The following is an 18,655-nucleotide window of genomic DNA, read 5'->3' as shown; positions in this document are numbered from 1 at the left end:
TGCTGCGTAGTCTGTGTGTTGTTAATGATAAGCATGGATTGTAGGCACTGGAAGAAGCTTGGCAGCGTGCCTGATTGCGTGGTCACTGGGAGAATGCAAAAGTGACACTGGTACCTGGGCTTGGCAGTGAAGGTATTTAATACAAGACTCTAAACTCTGTGTTTTGTTATTTTTCATGTCCGAATGGTGCCTGGAAGGTAAGTGACTTGTTCCTCTGCCCAGGCTGCCAGTCATCATGCCTGCTTCTTTTCTTACTCCTCAATGGACTAGTTCTCACTTACCTCTTCTGTCAGTGGCCTGTAGATTGTGCAGGACGATGCCAGCTTTCCCAGAAGTGCTTACCGTGCCTGGCGTAAGAGCACAGAGATCCAAGACCGACATGCGATGCGGTAGCACAGCTCAGTCACCTTGTTCTTCCCCCTCTGTCTCTCTCTCCTGCCAGCTCAGGATGTGGTGCAGGAGGCTGGCGTGTCTGTTCAAGGTGCCGTGCCGGCTGAGTGGAAGTACTAGATGTCACTCGCTGTGGCTGCCCCATGACAGAAGGACCATCCTCGCTGCTGCAGCTCGCTGGCATCACACGGCCCCTGAGTCCCTCAAGTGTGCCTGGCAGTTACACGGTGACCATCTAGGTAGGTGTGCTGGGTGCATGTACACCTGCTTTTGACTCTGTTTGGGGAGAGGAGTAAGATTTTCCTGACCTTGTTCCCTGGGAGTTACTTTTTTTTTTCTTCTGCAATGGCCTGTGTTAGAGGAATGCACACTGAAGTCTTTCATGTTCCCTTTGGGAATTCCCAAAGGCAGGACGGAGCAGGTTTGTCTGCTGGCAGTAAGTTTATCTTTTACAATAAATGAGGCAATGCTAGATCAGAAATGAAATCAAGGGATTCCTGAGCAATAACTGTGCCTGAGCCTTGCCCTGTCAGTCACTTGTTTTCTGTGTAATGCTCGGGGTTCTCACTTCCAAGCAGCATGGCTGGTTTAGTGTGGGCCCTGCTCTCTTGCCCCTACTTGTGCAGGTTTTCCTTAAACGCTGAGGCGTGAAACGCAGTTGTTGGAGCTGGTTTGCAAGCAGCCTGGCTGGATGGATGGTATGAGCAGCAGGAGGAAGGGGGCATAAAAGCCTTTTTGATGCAAATCATACCTCACTGTGAGGCTGCTTAAAGAAAAAGCAAGGAGAGTGTGTCTTAATGTGAAGTAAGGCAGCAAGCCAGTTATAAATGCTGTCTAATGCTGATTTTTGTCCTTTTGTTTTTGGAGGTGACTTGGTAACCAAGGCACAAGTTTCCCCATGGCCTGTTTGGTTTGGTCCAGGGTCTGTCTGCCTGGGTGATGTCTACCGAGGCTAGTTAGATGTGGGTATTCCAAGTCACTTGTAAGCAAGGGGAATTGCACAGTGCTTTATCCAGCACAGTGGCCCCAAGAAAGGATGATGCTGCTTTCCCACTGCAAAGTGACCTGGGATACCTGGATTTCAAAGCTGAGCAGGACTAGGGCAGGAAGGGCTCTCCCATTGCCTCTACTGACTCTGGCCCCCTTCCGAAGGGCTCTGAGTATTCCTAAGCTGTCCCAGGATGGAACAAGGAGGAGAGGCTTTATTGTAATGCTAAACGGATATCAAAGCTTTGCATCAAGGCCTTGATGTTGTCTGTAATGTGCACCATTTGGATGTTGGTGTGATTATTTGGTTGACTCTTACCTGTATACCTGTGCTGGGGTCTCCAGCCTTGTGGACGGGGGACATTGTTATGTACAGCAGCTGCTGCACAGCTCTGAATTTACTACTTGTTGAAGAGAGATGAGTGACTATGTGACCGGCATGTTTGTCAGCCATGCTCCTTCTTCCTGTTGCAGGATGAGGTTGCTTGTAGACTTGGTCAGGGAGGCCATGGCGACATCACTGACAGCAGGTCTTCTGTGAAGATATTCTGCCTGGTCTTCATCATGTGACAAGCTAGCTTAATTTACATAAAGAGGTGCTAAATTTAACAGCCTCTGCATCCCCTGTAAGTGGGAACGTAACTCTTGGGCTCTCAGGTTCAGTTCTTGGCTTTGGTTTTTCTCTTATGTTCACACCAATGCATCTTTTGAGCCTGTCCTTCTTTGCAGAGCTCAGGTATGCGAACACACTGATGCGCTTCGATTTTGTCTGGCTGCGGGACCACTGCCGCTCAGCTTCCTGCTACAACGCCAAGACGAACCAGCGCAGCTTGGACACGGCTAGTGTGGACCTGGGAATCAAACCAAAAGCTGTCCGAGTGGATGAGACCACGCTCTTCCTCACGTGTAAGTAACCAAGTGACTGTACCCTGTGTGTTCTACCTCCCTGCTCAGAGGGAGCCTTGTTGATGGGTCCCACCCTTAGGTTTCCTGCAAGAGGGCAGCCTTATCTCTGAATCAGCAGCTGTTTTGGGAAGAGACTTAGCTGTAAGCAGATTTTAAACGCTGTTCTTCTGAGCAGCTCTGTTACTGTAAACACGCCTCAGTCTTAAACTTATGTCTGTTTTTCCTCCCTGCACAGCCCTTTTTGGGTAGAGATGTGTGTATCTTCAGTGTTTGGGTATTTTATTGGTTTGTTTGAACACAGCAGTGGACAGATGGGTCAAAAATTGATTGATTTTCTTTTCTTTACCCTGTCCTATTTGAGCTGGTATTCCTAATGAGAATTCACATTTCTTGTCTTTTCTCCTCAGCCTCTCCCAGCTGCTTTATTCCTTTTGTTGTAGTTTACCTTTATTTATGGCCTTGTCTTCAGTGCTTTGCTTCTCATTGGAGTCCTGTCAATGGAAAACAAAACCACTGAAGTTGAAACACGTTGTTCTGAATTTGGAGTTGTTGCAGCAATGACAATGCTTTTTAGCACTTGTGGCTAGGTAATATTTTGGGTGGTATCCGGGTGCAAAGAGTCCATCACCAGACAAAATTAAAAGGGTGAGGACTGTCCCAGACTGATGGTTGCGCTAACCATGATCTCGGGCTGTTCAGTGTGATTGCGGTGACTGTGCCCCTTCTCCCTTGCCGAAGGGCCGGATGGGCACGTGACACGGTATGGGCTGGAGTGGCTGATGAAGAACAGCTACGAGGGGCAGAAGCAGCAGGTCATGCACCCGCGGATTCTCTGGAACGCAGAAATCTACCATCAAGCCCAGGTCCCATCTGTCGACTGCCAGAGTTTCCTGGAGACAGACGAAGGGCTGAAGGAGTTCCTGCAAAACTTCTTGTTATATGGGATTGCTTTTGTAGAGAATGTCACTCCCACCAAAGAGGACACAGAAAACTTAGCGCAAAGGATCAGCTTAATCAGGTAACTAGGGCTGGCCTGGGAAGGCCACTGACGGCTTTGTAGAGGAGCCATGAAGTGGGGTAGACTGTTTCCTTTTGTTTGGAAAGCTGCTGCCCTCTTATCTCTATATATTGTGCAGTGTGGCCTGGTTTGCAAAGGTCTGGGTCTTCTACAGCCCCTGGCCAGTGCACTTGAACTGAGGTGCAGTATTGCACTGGGGGATCTGACCTCTTTTTAGCGGAGAGCCTGGAGTCATATGGAGCTGCCTCGGGAGCATATGATGACTTTTGTGATAGTGGGACTGTACACAGAGGAGTGAGTGAAGGAAGTAGCCTGTCTGGGAGGGCTTGGGCCTTGTAAGGCAAGACATTTCCTGTTATGACTTGAGAGGTTAGGAGGGCAGCCCTGGCCCTGGGAGCCAGGGAGATCAAAAACAATTTGTGGCTCTCGCTAAATAATGAGAAATGTTTCTTCTGTGTTTTAAACAAAACACACCAACAGCATGGCAAGCTGGGGTTTGAGCTTCAAGTTTTATCCAAGTTGCAGAAACAGTTTAACTTGGCTTGGGCCACTGGGAGAGGAGGAATTTCTTTTAATGAATAGTCACTCCAAATAGAAATATAAGGGGCTCCAAGGAATATCCAGCCAACTTTTTTTCCAGGTACCCTCACCCTGTAGCCTGTGAGTACTGTTTGCCCTTGCCTTCTGTCTGTTCCCTTCCGTGCGTGTTGTAGGGGGGAGGTGGGTGAAAACGTGGGATCCTAAGAACAAGAAATGGGATTATTGGGCAGCCTTGTGGTGGGTACAAGCCAGGGCTAGCTGTGCTCTGGCAACTCCTCATGTCACTCAGTGCCTTCCTTGATTTGACTGGAGCTAATGTTTGGTGTGGAAAGAAGATCTGTATTTCTGGAGGGAAAACAAGACTCAATGCCATCAGTCTTTTGGGAGGAAAGAGAAATTGAACCTAGAGAAGGCATTAGAAGTGCCATCTCTTTGACAGTGTGAATTTTGTTAAGTTGTTCTGCTTTAATTTTCTCTGTACATGGGATGGAGGGGAGTAACGTCAAATACAAGAGAGGATCTGCTTTACCACCACACTGATCCCTGCAGCGCTTTGTGATAACTGCCTGCCTCTCTTGCAGGGAGACCATTTACGGTAGAATGTGGTACTTCACCTCCGACTTCTCCCGGGGAGACACCGCCTACACCAAGCTGGCTCTGGATCGTCACACCGACACAACCTACTTCCAGGAGCCTTGCGGGTAAGTGCTTTTGCTGGCTCACAGACACACGGTGCGGAAGGCAGGTGTGAGTCACAGTGACGCTGTTTCTAGCAGCACAGGCTTCATTGTCTCCAGCGCTGCTGATGGGATGTGCTTCTACTAGTCACACAGCCATTCTGGGTCCTGTCTGATCCCTGTGGAGTGGGGTAGTCTGTAGATTGCTTTTTCCTATGCTTGAAACTTCTAAGTCTTGCAGAATGCAGACCATGAGGGACGTGGCTGTTAGATAGCTGAGTACCGAGCGGTTCAAGTAGTCTTTGTAGCCATGAAGAAGGCTCAGCGCTGTAGTCATTTCTGTGCTACCCTGAAGCTTATCTGACAGTCTTTTCTGAAATCAGCCTCCTCAGTCTCCAAAGTGACACGTGGCCTTCAACCTCACAGAAATGAGCGGTTGATTTGATTTGTCTTTTGGGTACATCTGGCAAGGCTCAGCTCCTCCTGCAGCAAGTGCCCCTTATCAGTTGTTGTATGAAGTTGCTGCAGAAGTTTGTTTTGACTTAATCCCGCTGATGTCAGGCAAGACCCCCTCACTCCCATCAGCACCATCTCTTTTGCTGGCTGAGCTTTCTTAGCAGTAGCCTCCAGGGAAGAAGGGAGAACAGCTCACCTTGGCACAGCCTGCAGTAACTGTTGCTCTGCCCTTCCGAGTTGTGAGTGGTAACTGATGTACGTGCTTTGCTCACGCATGCTCTGTGCAGTCACTCTGCTTCAGTTCAAACAGGTTGGGGTTTGCATTTTGGCAGTGGTGCAGCCCTGTAGGTAGTCAGCAACCGGGCTTCCCCAGCCCTTTGACGGTCATGCCTGTCTATGCTTTTAAAAGCAGTTTGAAGCTACAGCATTGTTTCCCAAATGCTAGTTTGCAAACTGCTTTTCTGATACAGCCTCTGGGCTGTGAGTTTAATACACAGCTGGAGGAAGAAAGGCAGCAGCCCTGGTCATGGTTCACAGTAGAGTGCAAGAGACTTGGGCTTAATTTCTAGCCTGATTTTTTTTTTTTTGCGGGGGTCTGCTTTCATCTCAGTTAAGAGGGGAATCATTGGGAAACAGCTTGGGGGAGAACTGGTGCTGTGATCTCCTGTGGAACTAGGGCTACAAAGAGAAATCCACTCCTTGCCTCCTGCCCTGGGGCAGGATTAGGTCTTCCCAAGTGAGACTGTTAGCTTGCTAAACATCTTAATGGGAAAGGACTGTGGTGCAGAGCTGTAAAAGCAGAGGAGGACTAAGGAGTGACATCTGTTGGCTGCACGTGGATTCCAGAGCAGCCCTTCGGATCAGGGAAGGTGAAGTTACCCAGGCGGCAACCTGAGCGCTCTTGTCTGTGCCCAACCAGGCAGGAAGCGTTTGGGTGGTAGCGTTCGTTCTGAAGAACCTTGGTGTCAGGAGCAAAGTAAGTGGATTTTATTGTGCTCTGTGGAGGTAGAAGTATATGCATAAAGCATAGGTTCTGCCACAAACTTTTAAGCCAGATCTAGCTGGCTTCCCTGTTTTCAGTGAACAGCTGCCTGCAGAACCCGTGTGCTCTCATGACCTTGCACAGTGTTACCTGCTTGGCTGACTTGTTTTAGGAGCTCACAAAATCTTCCCTCAAATCAAATAAAAGTAGTAATTAGTAATCAGAACTTCAGCCTACAAAAGAGCTTTGATTAAACTGCTCGGTGCCAGAACTATGGATCTTGTTAGCTATTTTTATAGCTACCTTTTGCCACTTGGAAGGGTTCCCTTCAGGTAGGTGTATTCTCATCTGCAGCCAGATGAGGCATATCAAGCAATGACAGCATGGGCTAAATTAGTCACGCTAACTGTTAATGCTTGCAACTCTGCAAAACCATAATTGTACAGGGAAAACATGAATTTCTGGCTTTCCTGAGCCCCCATCTCTGCTAGAAATCCCTGCTTCCCAGACTGTTTCTGACTTGCATCCAAAACACTTGAAACGGTCTTTGACCTGCTTCTAAAGGAAATGAGGTGTTTTTCAAGAAAGATGCGTTCATTTGACTGTCTGCTTTCCCTCGCTGCTTTGCCTGAAATCAACCACATCTGACAAGTCTCAAGTTAAACTATTGCAAAGGGTAGAGGATAGAAACTCCCCAAGCTATGGGAAGGACTGCAACATTATCTCACTCGTCGGGTACCAAAGAACTTGCCTTCAGAAGAGGCTTTCTCAGTGCCCTGAGCTGCAGGAGGAGGTTGTTGCCTTTGAGACACAGAGTGTCCTTTGCTCCAGTGCTTGTGGACTGACTTTGTAAAATCATCCTGAAACCGTTGTGGGTATAAGGGTGGGTAGAGCTCAGGTGAGAAGGTGCTGGTGAGGGTGGAGCTGGGAGGTCCTGCCACATCATGTGCTGTGGGACTGGGTTAAGAGGCCCCGAGGGGAGACCAGAAGATAAAGGCTTCCCCAGAATGTCACAATTAATTTTCTGACAAGTGAAGTTGGTACACTGTGAAAATGAGGCCTAGGTGTCTCAAGGCAGCTCCTGGGTATGTGTTCCTAACAGCACAGTGCCTGCCTTGCTTGGATGAAGGGAAGGAGAAGCTTTAGAGAAGTAACAGAAGGACAAAAGCTGAGCTGGATGCCTTCCCACTAGGGAGGGGGCGTCCCTGTAGGTAAGCTTCTCATTGGGGCTCCTCTGCTTCAGGCTTTCCAAAGGGTCTTTAATGTGTTGCCTTGAGGGGTTTCTCCTGACTGCTTGTGGGAGACCATGGTGTACGTGCCTTTGAGTGAGGGTCACCCTAGACTCTCCTTGTAGTTCCTGGAGACCTCAGCAGTACAACCAACACTTATTCAACTGTCCTCTTGTTCTGAGATGTTTTAGGGAAGTTAGTTTTATGCTTCTGAACCTCTACGTCCTACTGTCTGGGTGGACTTTGAGTGACACGGGCCTGATCCTACACCACTTGAAGTCTCCCAGACTCGTGCCACTTGATTTGGGAGGCAGTGTAGGCAGTTAGCCCTCTTCTCAGAAAGCAAAATGAGTGAGAACTTGCCTGAAGAAATGGCAGGTACAGCTGTTACTTGCTGGTCTGTCTCCATTCCCTGGCAGGTCTTAGTGAAATGAGAAGGGTGGTGAATCCACCCACATCTGGCTGGGTCTGCAGGGAGCGCCTTCTGTCCATGGGACAGGCAGCCATGGTCTTTTATCTTGTGCTGTGGATTCTCTTGCCCATGCAGCATCCAGGTGTTTCACTGCCTAAAGCACGAGGGCACGGGCGGGCGGACGCTGCTGGTGGATGGTTTCTACGCGGCAGAGCAGGTTCTCCGGCAAGCCCCTGATCAATTCGAGCTGCTCAGCAAGGTGCCGTTGAAGCACGAGTATGTTGAGAACGTAGGAGACTGTCACAACCACATGATCGGAGTTGGGCCAGTCCTCAATGTCTACCCCTGGAACAACGAGCTTTATCTGATCAGGTAACACCAACATGAGGCCCCTTCCTTATGGGGAGGAGAGGGGATTGTGGTGGATGGTAGTGGTTTTCCATAGCCAAAAAACAACCTCTGTTTGAGGGACGGGTGAAACCACAGAAACACACTGCATTTCTTCCTGGGCTGTGCATTACTGCTTTAGAGGAAGTGTCAGAACCACGGATACAAAGATGAGTGTCAGTGCTGAGCTTTGTTTTTTGCATTCCTGTCCTCCTCCCTTCAGCTCCATGCCCTCATCTCACTTGATTTGAGAGGCAGTAGAATTCAGCCCTTCTCTGAAAAAGCCTCTGGAAACTAGCCTTGGCATACAGGGAATGGGGAGAGCACAGACTAGTCCCCTTTCAAAGGCAATTTGGGCTGCTTTCTGGAACTCTGGCTTGCCTTAGTGCAGGAGGCTGTCCAGCACTGCTTTGTGCTTTCATTCCAAACAACCCTCAGTCTTGCCCATTGCTGCAGCGCATCCTTCCATGGAAGAGCAGCAAGAAAGCCAGCAAGAACAGTTTTACGCTTGACAGTAAACTCCTCCTTGCTCCCAGTGTTGTGTAATCACCTGAAAGTCCTGCACTTGCAGCATAACCTCCCTAGTCATCTCTGCAGCCTCCCTTAAATACTGACTAATCCTGCAGGCTCTTGAGGTTCCCTTTGGAAATACCTGGCTGTGCTCGTGGAGCCACGTGGGCTGTCTCTTATCCCTTCTTTACTTTTAGATACAATAACTATGATCGTGCTGTCATCAACACCGTGCCTTATGATGTTGTGCATCGCTGGTATGCCGCTCACCGCACACTCACCACGGAGCTTAGGAGACCAGAAAATGAACTGTGGGTCAAACTGAAGCCAGGCAAGGTAAGGCTTGGAGTTGGGAGGCTCGTGTGTGTTTGGTACAGGGAGGGAGGCAGTGTGGCAGGGTGCTCCTTTCTGTGTGCAGGCTTGCTGCCACTGAGGTCAATGCTTCAGGCAAGTTCCATGTGCTGCGCTTTTTCCTCTTTACAGCTGCTTTAAGGTGCCCTCTATTACAGTACTGGCATCTGTTGTGTGTGTTCCTACTGTCCTAAAGAATACGAGCTTCCAGATAAGGCAGAAACGTTTAATTCAAACTCAGCCTCAGAAGAAAGTTAGTCCCGACTGGGGGAGAGGAGGAGGATCTTTCCAGTCACTGAAATGAGGACCCTCAGAAGCAGAGGCTGGGAACACTGAACTCTACTGTTAACTCTTCTTCCAGAAGAAAATTTTATTTTGATGGAAATATAAAGGTGTGGGAAGCTGAATTTACTCTTGTTCAGAGATTATATTTGAACCCTTACATTGCCAGCAAATCACAGGAGAGCTAGGCTATCTTTAGCCATTTCTGCGACAGTAAGGTGCCTTAGCTCTGCCCTGCCTTTGAAAGGCCAATGCTGCGTCCAGCTTCAGAGGAGCTTGAAGGGCTAGAGCCACAGTTGTAGACTTGAAGGTATTACGGTGCATGGCTTCTTCCTTTGGCTGTGCACACCTGAAGGGGCTTCATTCCTACAGGGTCTAGATTCAACCTGAGTCCAGGGCCCCAAAAACGAAACAGTCCAGCAGGGAAGATGATCATATTGGAGCCCCTACACCTCTCTGTCCCCAAGGAGGCCTGGGGGGAAGTGACACTGTAGAGGCCGAAGGTGGCCAGTTTCTGTTGCTGGTGAACTGTTGCCCAGCCTCTCCAGTAGAAAAGCAAAGAAACAGCCCAGAATGTGTTTCTGTGCTTTGCTAGCTGTCGTGTTTTGACTTGTGGTTAGCAGCAGAGCAGAACTGCTGGCTTCAGGTAAAACAGCTGTGCTAGATGATATGAAATGTCTGGCTATAGTCTCATGTGCTGTCTGACAGTGGTGAACAGGAAGGGTCATGCCCACAGTGGCATACCCTTACCTGCTCTGCCAGTCTCTAGGGTTCTGCAGCCCCAGGACCTGTCCTGTCAGAGGGTCCTAGCCCCGGCTGCAGTGGTTGCCCTCTTCTGACGGCCTTTTCTCTTCGCCTGCAGGCACTGTTCGTAGATAACTGGCGCGTCCTGCACGGGCGGGAAGCGTTCACAGGCTACCGCCAGCTCTGTGGCTGCTACCTGACGAGAGACGATGTGCTGAACACCGCGCGCTTACTGGGACTCCAGGCTTAGCCCAGCCCACGCTCCGTGGAGAGGCAGTTGGACCTCCAGGATCACCATGCTGGTGTGTCACCACGATGAAGATGTTGCACATACCTCAGACACCTCCACCCTCTCCAAGCAGCTCCCAGTGCCTGCTCGGGAGAGGGAGCAGGTGGAAGCCAAAGGTTATGGGAGCTTTATGGGACTGTATCCTGCCTTTGAGCACGGTTAGCTCTTGCTGTCTGTGCACCCAGCCGGTCTGTCTCAGCTCTGCTGAGTGAGGGTTAATCGCACCATGGGAAGTGCTCCCAGCACCTCTTGATGTGAAGCGTTCCTCCAATCAAGTGCCTTCAGGATTTGAAATCTTTGCATTTTCCCTGTTGTTCAGCCTTTTTGTCAGCTGGCTGTTCTAGGTTTTTTTAGCAGGGCAGAAGGGAAATCTTTTGGGATCTTATCTCACCCCAGGCTGGACTTTACCTCTTCTAGAGAAAAGGAAGATCTGTGGTCCCTATTTGATGAAAATGCCACTACTCAAACTGAGGTCTGTTGGCATATTTCAGTGACTTCTTTCTTAAACATACTACGTACCCCTCTAACAGTCACTGATACAAGCCGTGCTGCTTAAGGGACGGCCTGGAAAGAACTTGGAATAGCTAGGGTATTTCTGAAGAGAATTAGGGTGGAAGAAAGGGGGAAGTAGCAAGATCTGCATGTTGGGAAAGAGAGATGACTGTTAGATGAGGGGGATATTTCTCATGTTTACGTTACTAGAAGTCAAGGAATGCCTGTGTTCTTTATGCCTGTTGCACCGTGCTTGTATCAAGGGCAAAGGTGCAGCAACTACAGTATTTGCTGACAAATTTCCTGCTGTGCCTGCTCTTTCTTTTCTGCAGAAGGGGGGTGTGTGTATAGGGCATCTTTACACTGGCTGCTCAGTGAGGCTGCCCTTTTATTTTTCCCACCACCAGATTCTCCTGTGTAAGAAGGTGATGAATACGGAGGTGCCTTTCAGCTCTTGGTGATAAACTGGAGTCTGGCACATTGACGGGCCACAGTGTAAGAAACAAAAGCAAATCCTATCATAATGAGAAACATTGGAGTTTTAGAACCAGGAGAGGCTTCTAGGACTTGTTTATTTTTCATTTTTCCATATCTTTGGGGTTTTGTTCACTCCTCTGACTGGACCTTGCAACAGGGCTGGTCCCTTTCGCTCCTGGCTTTCCTGTGCAAGCAAGATGCTCTTGTGTCCCAGGTATGAGTGTAGCATGGATGCATATGTACTAAACTTGCTGCCCTCATTTAATCTAAATACTGAATATATAGATCCTAGTGTTAAGGGACACTCTTGAAGGCTTCTCTTCATGTGGGCTGAGCTACCTAATGCTGTCTTTCGCCGTATTTCCTACCTGCAGTGAGCCCTTCAACTCAAGTTGAAAGGGGTTTCTGAGTGAAGGCTTGGCAGGAAGCTGTTGGTCTGAACATACGTGAGGAAGTGAAACATGTGCAATGGTGGCAGCTAATGCAAGCTTGAAGTGTGCTGGCTTCTGTCAGGTACGTCTCCTAGGGCCTATGAACAGCAGCCTCAGACACAGGCAGGAGCTTGAATTTTCTTCTAGGCTGAGCTGGTGGGTTCCTTGGGCAGCCTGCAGCATATATTCTGTTGCTTTCTTTATCAGGCATTTTGTTTATAGGTTCTTCTTAGGTGCCAGTTACACCAGCACAACTTAGATATGAAGTTTTACAGATCTTTGTTAATGGTGTTGAAGCAGCAAACTGCAGCGGTTACGTACGCTGTCCCTCCCGCAGCCCAGCTCAGATGCTCTGGGGTTGGTCTCACCCTGTGCTTCTGGGTGAAGCCGTGGCCTGGAGCATGGGGGAAGAGGTGGTGACAAAAAACAATCTCTGTGTTAGCTGAAAAAGGAGGGGACAGAGGACTCTGGTCAGTATTTGAAACCCTGGGGCAGTGGAGTCCTCTTTCAAATTATGTGGGGGTATTAAGGGTTTCCTGAGCTCTTTTTCCCCTCCCTGTGCTCCCAGGATGTGCAGGAAAGCACTTGGGTAATGTTGAAACCTTCCCTTAGTCAATGAGATCAGCTTTACCTTCCTCTGCCTTTATCAGCTGAAAATCTGCTGCTCCCCTGAGCTGGAGCGTGCAGGACTATGGCTAGTGCAAGGGAGAACTGACATCAAGGTGTATTGATGACAGTGTCGTGACATTAGGTGCCTTTCTGACAAGGAACGTGGTGACTGCAGTTCTGCCTCCCACTGCGGCCGCTGCTGCCAAGGGCTGTGGTCTTCAGATGCCACAGATGCCACTCCTGAGCCAACTCCAAGCCAACACACTCCTCAAGATCATTGTATTGTTCACGGTGAATGTAGAAGCAGCACATTTCCCCATGGATGGTATTCAAGTTAATTTAGCCACCCCACCAATAAAATGTGAAGTGGAGAGAGCTTTGTTTAAATCTTGTGCTTCACCTCTCCCCACTTCCCAAGAGGGCTAAATTCTTCCTAAGCAGACTGTGAGCATCAAAACTTTATTTGAAGGAGCAGGACTTCTTGGCAGTTGCTGCTTGTCTGGTAGGGGAGTTTGTTGTGCTGTGTTATGGAACAGGTTCTGTTTGCTGTAATGATATTGGATCAGTTTTTGTAATCAAGCTTTTTCAATTCTTTCAGCCAATAAATGATGAACTGTGTCCTTTTCCTTCCCACTATGCCAGTGATCCAATGTATGTGTTTAAGACACTTTTCCAAAACTAAGAAATCAAGTCTTCAAATAAATGATTTGTAAAACAAAATGTATATTTCAAGCAATGATGAATTTGAAAATAAGTCTGTCGCCATCAAAGGTGGAATAAACGTGAGGACCAGTAAATCACTGCATCTCTGTTGACTTCTCAGCATTCATTCTTCCATTGGCCACATGATGGCAGAAGATGCAAGAAATTATTGTTAAAGAGTCAGTGACTAGTCACATCCCTAGGTGGCTTTAGGGCTAGTGGTGATGCCGGCTCTGTTTCTTCTGCAGTGCTATATCCATTTCGTCTGAGAACACCAGGAACTGCTGTTCAAAAGCCTAGGTGACGGTGAAGGTTTTTGAAGAGCGGCAGGATGTCGTGCCCATCGTGCCAAAGAAGGGTGGAGAGGGGGATGGAGGGAATGGGGGTGATTTGAGGGTGCCTGGAGAAAAATGGAGGTGATTTGAAGGCACAGGAGGCAGGAAGGAAGCTCAAGCTCCACGCAGTCAGAGGGCAAATGGAGCTAATCTGGTGGCACCCAGAGAGGACAGGAGCTGTGTGAGGGTTGGGTGTGTGCCCTGGGGCTCTCCGGTCCCGTCCGGGTATGTCCCAGGGCCCACAACCTGGGCCCATTTTCTACCAGGGGCCATCTCTCCCTCCCCTTGTGCACCCCGAACAAATTCTCCGGCCCCATATACCCCTTTGGTTGCCTCCACTTGTCCTCCGGTCCACTCCAGACTGCCCCATTTGCCCTCCAGTGCCCCCCTCATGCCTCTATTTGGTGTTTTGTCTCCCCAGATCCCCTTTCATCCCCTTGGGACCACTCCCCATCCTCTTGGGTGTACCTTTGGAGAAAATACTGCGTGTGTAAAGAAACAATCCCCATCCAGCACCAGTTAAGGATGCTTGTAAATATGCATACCTAAGGCCGGGTGAAACGTAAGCAGAAGTTTCACTATCAACATTTGTTGAGTCAGGCTTCAGTGTCAAGAGGGAAAAAGAAGACACTTGTGAAGGACGCAGAGCGCAAGAAATCCATCTGAACGCGGGGAAAAAGAGCATTAGCCCTTCCTCCTGCATCAAAATCCTCTGTTAAAACATTGGTGATGCAGAAAACTGATTTTTTCAGGGGAAAGCATCTGTCAAGCAGCAGGTTTGTGCTGGTACCTGCAGAAAGCAGATCGAGGGGCTGTCACACTGATTACTGCCTGCTCTCCAGCTGCAGACATTTATTCCATTTAGAGGTTTGTATTTTACTGATGTGCATATTAATGTAAAGTATGGGAGTCACAGATGGTGATGCTTTACGCTCGGTGACGTGCAAGAAGGGGCAAAACTATTCCCTGCGTGAGTTTAGGGAAGGAAGAAATCAGCGTATTTTGAATGACCAGATTATGGATATCCGAACCTTGAGGACTTGTAATTTAGCTCATTTGGAGAAGCTCGTGCGCTCCATCGGAATGAGCTCTCTAAACCCAGCCTGAAGCTGCTCTGGGCTTAAGGACAGTGCCTGAGAAGGCTTTGCATCAGCAAGTTTGCAGCAAATCCTGGATAAAGGATGCACATAATCTCTTTCCTCCAGTTTTTCAGGTTCAGTCTTGATTTCCACAAGACTGTAATTTTATTTCTATGTCCTTTCCACCTATTTGAAGCCACTGTGTGCCTGTCTCTCTGGATATATTGTAAACACATACTTTTCCTTTCATGTGGCTCCAGGTGAAGAGGATTTGAAAGCAGTTAAGTAATAAAAGGGCAGCCTTTTCCCACAGGTGTGGTGATGAATTGTGCTCCATAAAATCCGCCTTCAAGCTTTCCCTAGGGAAGAGAGGCAAGGGGGATTGTGGTGTTCGTCTGTGCACAGCGTTGATTAGCAAGTAAGTACTGCCGGAGGGAAAGGTGCGTCTTTCTGCGAGCAGCAGTAGCCGGCTGGGCTCTCTGATGTGTACTAGGGCAGGAGATTCCCCGCCGTTCCCAGAGCTTTTCCGAGGAGGAAGCCAGGAGGAGGCTGCTGCATCCCCAAAATAGGCGATTCTCCCTATGAAAATGTACCGTTACGTCCCAAATATGCTGGTTGTTTCCAGGCTAAAAGCGAAAGGAAGCAACTTTACTCTTTCCAGCTTGTCCTCCCCCAAAACGGGGCGTTTTTGGTGCTGCTCGAACCTGTTGCGCAGCGCGTTGTCTGGCAGGGGCGTTCGCTCGAGCCGGAGATGCCCCGCGCGTACTCGGGGGATCAGCGCTCGAGAAATGGCGGAAGCGTTGCTGATCAGAACGGGGGATGCGTCTGTCAGGCGGGCTAACGTGGCTGCCAGTAACGAAGACAAATACGTTCTTTGCGGGTGTAGCTCTTCAGAGGATGTACGGTAAGAGGTGAGAACGCGCCGCGGCCTGGGGCGGTGACGGTTACCCGGCAGCTGCTGCTCCCGTCGGTGGTTATAAGCTGAGTTCTTCCTAGTGAGGTATGAAGTGATCGTGGTGGAATAGGAATTTTTTTTTTCCTTTAGCTTGAGCATTTCTCAGCTATACTTGGAGCAGACTTCCACTTCTTTCCGCTTGTATCTCCTTCAGGGTTTTGATGTAGGTGCTTTAACCCTCTCAAAGAGGAAGCTCTGGCAGCCCTGGGGCTGGCCGCCTGCTGCGGGGAGGCAAGTCCCGCTTTGCTCTGCCCTTTTTGAGACCTGACCGTAGAGGATAGGTTTGTCCATCAAATGCTGCTGTCAAAAAAACATCAACCTGAGTAAAGCAGTGGCTTGGGGTTTTTTTTTTTTCCTCTTCTTTCCCCCTAAAACACAAGCCTGGAGGCGCTGGCTGCTGCGTGCGCGGGGCTGGGGGCTCCTCCTGACTGGAGCCTTACAGCAACCCCCAAAACAACCTGGGCAAGAGACATCTATGGGGTTTCCTGAGGCGTGGGGTGCCACAGGCGCCGCGCTGCCGCTGTGAACACGGACCGTTTGGACCGAAATGCTGCTGCTGTTTTCCTGCCGTCTTTGACAGATGTGCCATTTCCCACGGCGATGGGCTGGTGGTGACACCTGTGGTCTGTAAAGCCCTCTCGGTGGGTCCTTGCTTCAAAAAATCCCAAGAGCCGTTTCGGGACACGTTGGAGAAAGCAAGCAACTCCCATGCCCTTTACCTGGTATGTGCGGGCAGAGACAAACTGTATGTATTTCGTATTTGTAGCTGTAAAAGGGCCAGAAAAGGAAGAAGGACTGAGAAAGGAAGAAGTTCTTCCTCAGCCAGTGTCATACTGCAGTTCTTCTTTGTGGAGAAATTGTGCTCATCTGCTCAAATTCTGATTTCTGGGGGAAAAGGAGAAGTTCCTGAGTCCTGCCTGGTTTTGGACTGCACCTCTCTGACCTTCAGGGAGCAGCCTGGAGTTACCAGGCTGGTAACTCATCCCTGGGCTGCAGTCACCTTCGGCTTCCGCCCCGCAGGGGAGGTCTGATGGACCCATGGAGGTGGGAAGGGGTTGTCCTGCCTGCCTCGCCCTGCTGTCCCCCGAGCTGCAAGTCTCTGTCCTGAGAGGGCAAAATACCCAGTGATGGCTCCCAGCTCCTTCCCGTGCCCCGCGGAGGTCCATGACCCGCAGCTTCCATCCTCCTGGTCATGGCTTGGCCATGTCCCAGGGCCAGGAGACACAGACACTACCCCGTGGTGCTGGTTGCTCACCCCATCCTGCTCTTCCCAGGGAAATCCGGGAGTGTCTGAGCCACGGGGCTGTGGGACCGAAGCGTGCCTGAGCTGGGGATGGTGCCCAGGGCGGCTCAGTTTGGAGACAACCCTCTGCAGCACCCGCGACCTGTGGTTTGGGGTTTATTTCTGAGTGCTGGGGTGCGAAAGGAGGCACCTCCGGCAGGGTTGTGGTAGGATGAGACCTTTTCTGCTGTGCTTTCTGTGCTGTGCTTACTTAACTGGCATTTGTCTTTAGATAGTAGAGGAACGGGTGACTTCCCTGAGCTGGAGAAAAGATGTACTGAATCCGGCTGCACTGAGCTCTCGAGCGGTGTGGGGGGGATGGTGTCACCTTCAGATGGTAAACCCAAACCAGACACGTCACCTAGCCACACGCAGGCGTCCTTCCCCCAGCCGTACAGGTGGAGGCAGCGATAATTGGGGTGATAACGGCCCCGGCCACACTAATGGGCAGGAAGGAGGGGGTGGGAGCCGGGACGAGTCTGCCTCACCCGTGGGCAATGGGCTCTGACATGAAGCCCGGCCACTCAGGGGTGTCACGGAGGCTGCTGTGAATGGGCATATTTTTACCGCTGATGCACTTTTAATCCCCATTTATTACTCTTGGTGCCTGCAAGGTCCACACCTTAGCGCGAGGTGGAGGCTTCCCACGCTTCAGACAGGCAATGCTGCTTTCGCAGCCCTGAGCCCACTTTGCAGCCCTGGTACTCTCACCTCCTGCCCCGGCGACGCTCACGGCTCTACAACAGCCTTTGCGTGATTGTGATACGTGGCGTAGGAGCCCCCAGACCAAAGCAAAGGTCCCACAGCTGCTGGGATGGGCAGGCAGGTCGCGTGGAAATGGATGCTCAGGTGTTTCTGCAGTGGATGCTTAGTGGCGTTGGGATACGTCAACCCCTGAGCGTGCACACGGCTGTGGAGGAAAAAGCCTCCAAAAAAAAAAACCACCTACACCATTCCAACCTCAATTTTAGAAATTACTACAAAGCTGTGAAGGGCAGGCAGGATGTTTCTGTGTCATCACAAGAAAAGTACGAAGGAAGGGACCTTCTGCCTCTTGAGAGGCTGCTGTAGGTGACAGAGGTGAGGGTGAGCTCACCTGCTGCAGCTGCAAGCTCCGTTTCTGGAAGACTTCTTAGGTGAACTTCGGTGGCTGTGGCCAGCTGCAGAGGACCGAGATCTGCCCCTAAGTCCCACCAGTTCTCCCCAAAGCTGACCCACAGAGGTGCTGCCCCATGGTAAAGAGGAGCCACTCAAGCAGAGAAAGGCTTTTTGAAGGGCGTGAGGACTCCTGCAACATGTCCTTTCTGTCCATCAGCCCAAAACGGGCTAGAGGCGATGGATGCCGTTGAGCGCTGTGCTCAGGATGGGGATGTCGCAAGGCTTCTACAAAGCAAACCCAGATTTTGTGATGCACCTCCTGAGGTTGGGGAGCCTTTGAAAAGTCAGGGGACACTTCAGCTCATGGAGGAAGGAGGGAGAGACCCCTGCAAAGCTTCCACCTGTCCCCCATTTCATCCTTCTGAGCTCCTTGGGCTGGATTTGATGGCAAACTGAAGCCCGTAGAGTCACGTACCGTGACTCTCCTACCGTGGGCACTGAGCTAGGTGGAGGAGGGACTGCCACTCGCATCCCTCGCTGTGTCTTCAGGGGCTGCCATGGCTTCATCCTGCTGTTCCTGCAGCGGCTTTTCCATCTCCGATGGCGCAGGGTGAGTGCACGCCCCTCTGGGCGAGGTGCCTCGGGCTCTCGGGTCCCACGGGAAGGCCAGAAATGCCGGGGATGGAGCCGGCTCCTCCGCAGGGGCTGGGGGCAGCTGAGCTCCACGCCACGGAGGTGACTTACCTTTGGTGCTGCTCCCAGGAGCAGACCCATCGCAAGGCCATCACCGGCGAGCGGTGCCGGAGAGACACAGCGGATCCGTAGGACCAGGGATGTGCTCAGATAACTTCTGCTTTGTGCCCACAGCCAAAGTCCTGGGAGACGTCAAACACGGCGTCCCACTCAGTCCCGGGGACCGAGGGCAGGCAGAGATGGCTGCAGCACGGAGCAGTGATGCCGCAATGATGCGGCTTCTCTTGAGCGGCACCCAAAAGCTTTAAGAGGGCGACTCTGTGGGAACAGAGCAGCATCACT

General features: G+C 50.5%; 1 protein-coding gene across 1 annotated transcript; it reads left to right on the top strand.

Annotated features, from left to right (window-relative positions):
* Positions 1 to 448: 448 nt before the first annotated feature.
* TMLHE (trimethyllysine hydroxylase, epsilon) lies at positions 449 to 10,121 on the top strand (the record flags this gene model as incomplete). Its single annotated transcript, XM_082004083.1, has 7 exons — positions 449 to 629; positions 2,107 to 2,283; positions 3,022 to 3,301; positions 4,423 to 4,542; positions 7,733 to 7,969; positions 8,692 to 8,830; positions 9,990 to 10,121. 7 exons carry the CDS (start codon positions 449 to 451, stop codon positions 10,119 to 10,121), a joined length of 1,266 nt encoding a protein of 421 aa, XP_081860209.1.
* Positions 10,122 to 18,655: the final 8,534 nt, after the last annotated feature.

This window comes from Phaethon aethereus (genome assembly GCF_964289735.1).
Source record: "Phaethon aethereus genome assembly, chromosome: 10".
NCBI classification, from domain to species: domain Eukaryota; kingdom Metazoa; phylum Chordata; class Aves; order Phaethontiformes; family Phaethontidae; genus Phaethon; species Phaethon aethereus.
The sequence above is the reverse complement of the archived record's forward strand: the minus strand, read 5'-3'. Positions and strand labels throughout refer to the sequence as shown.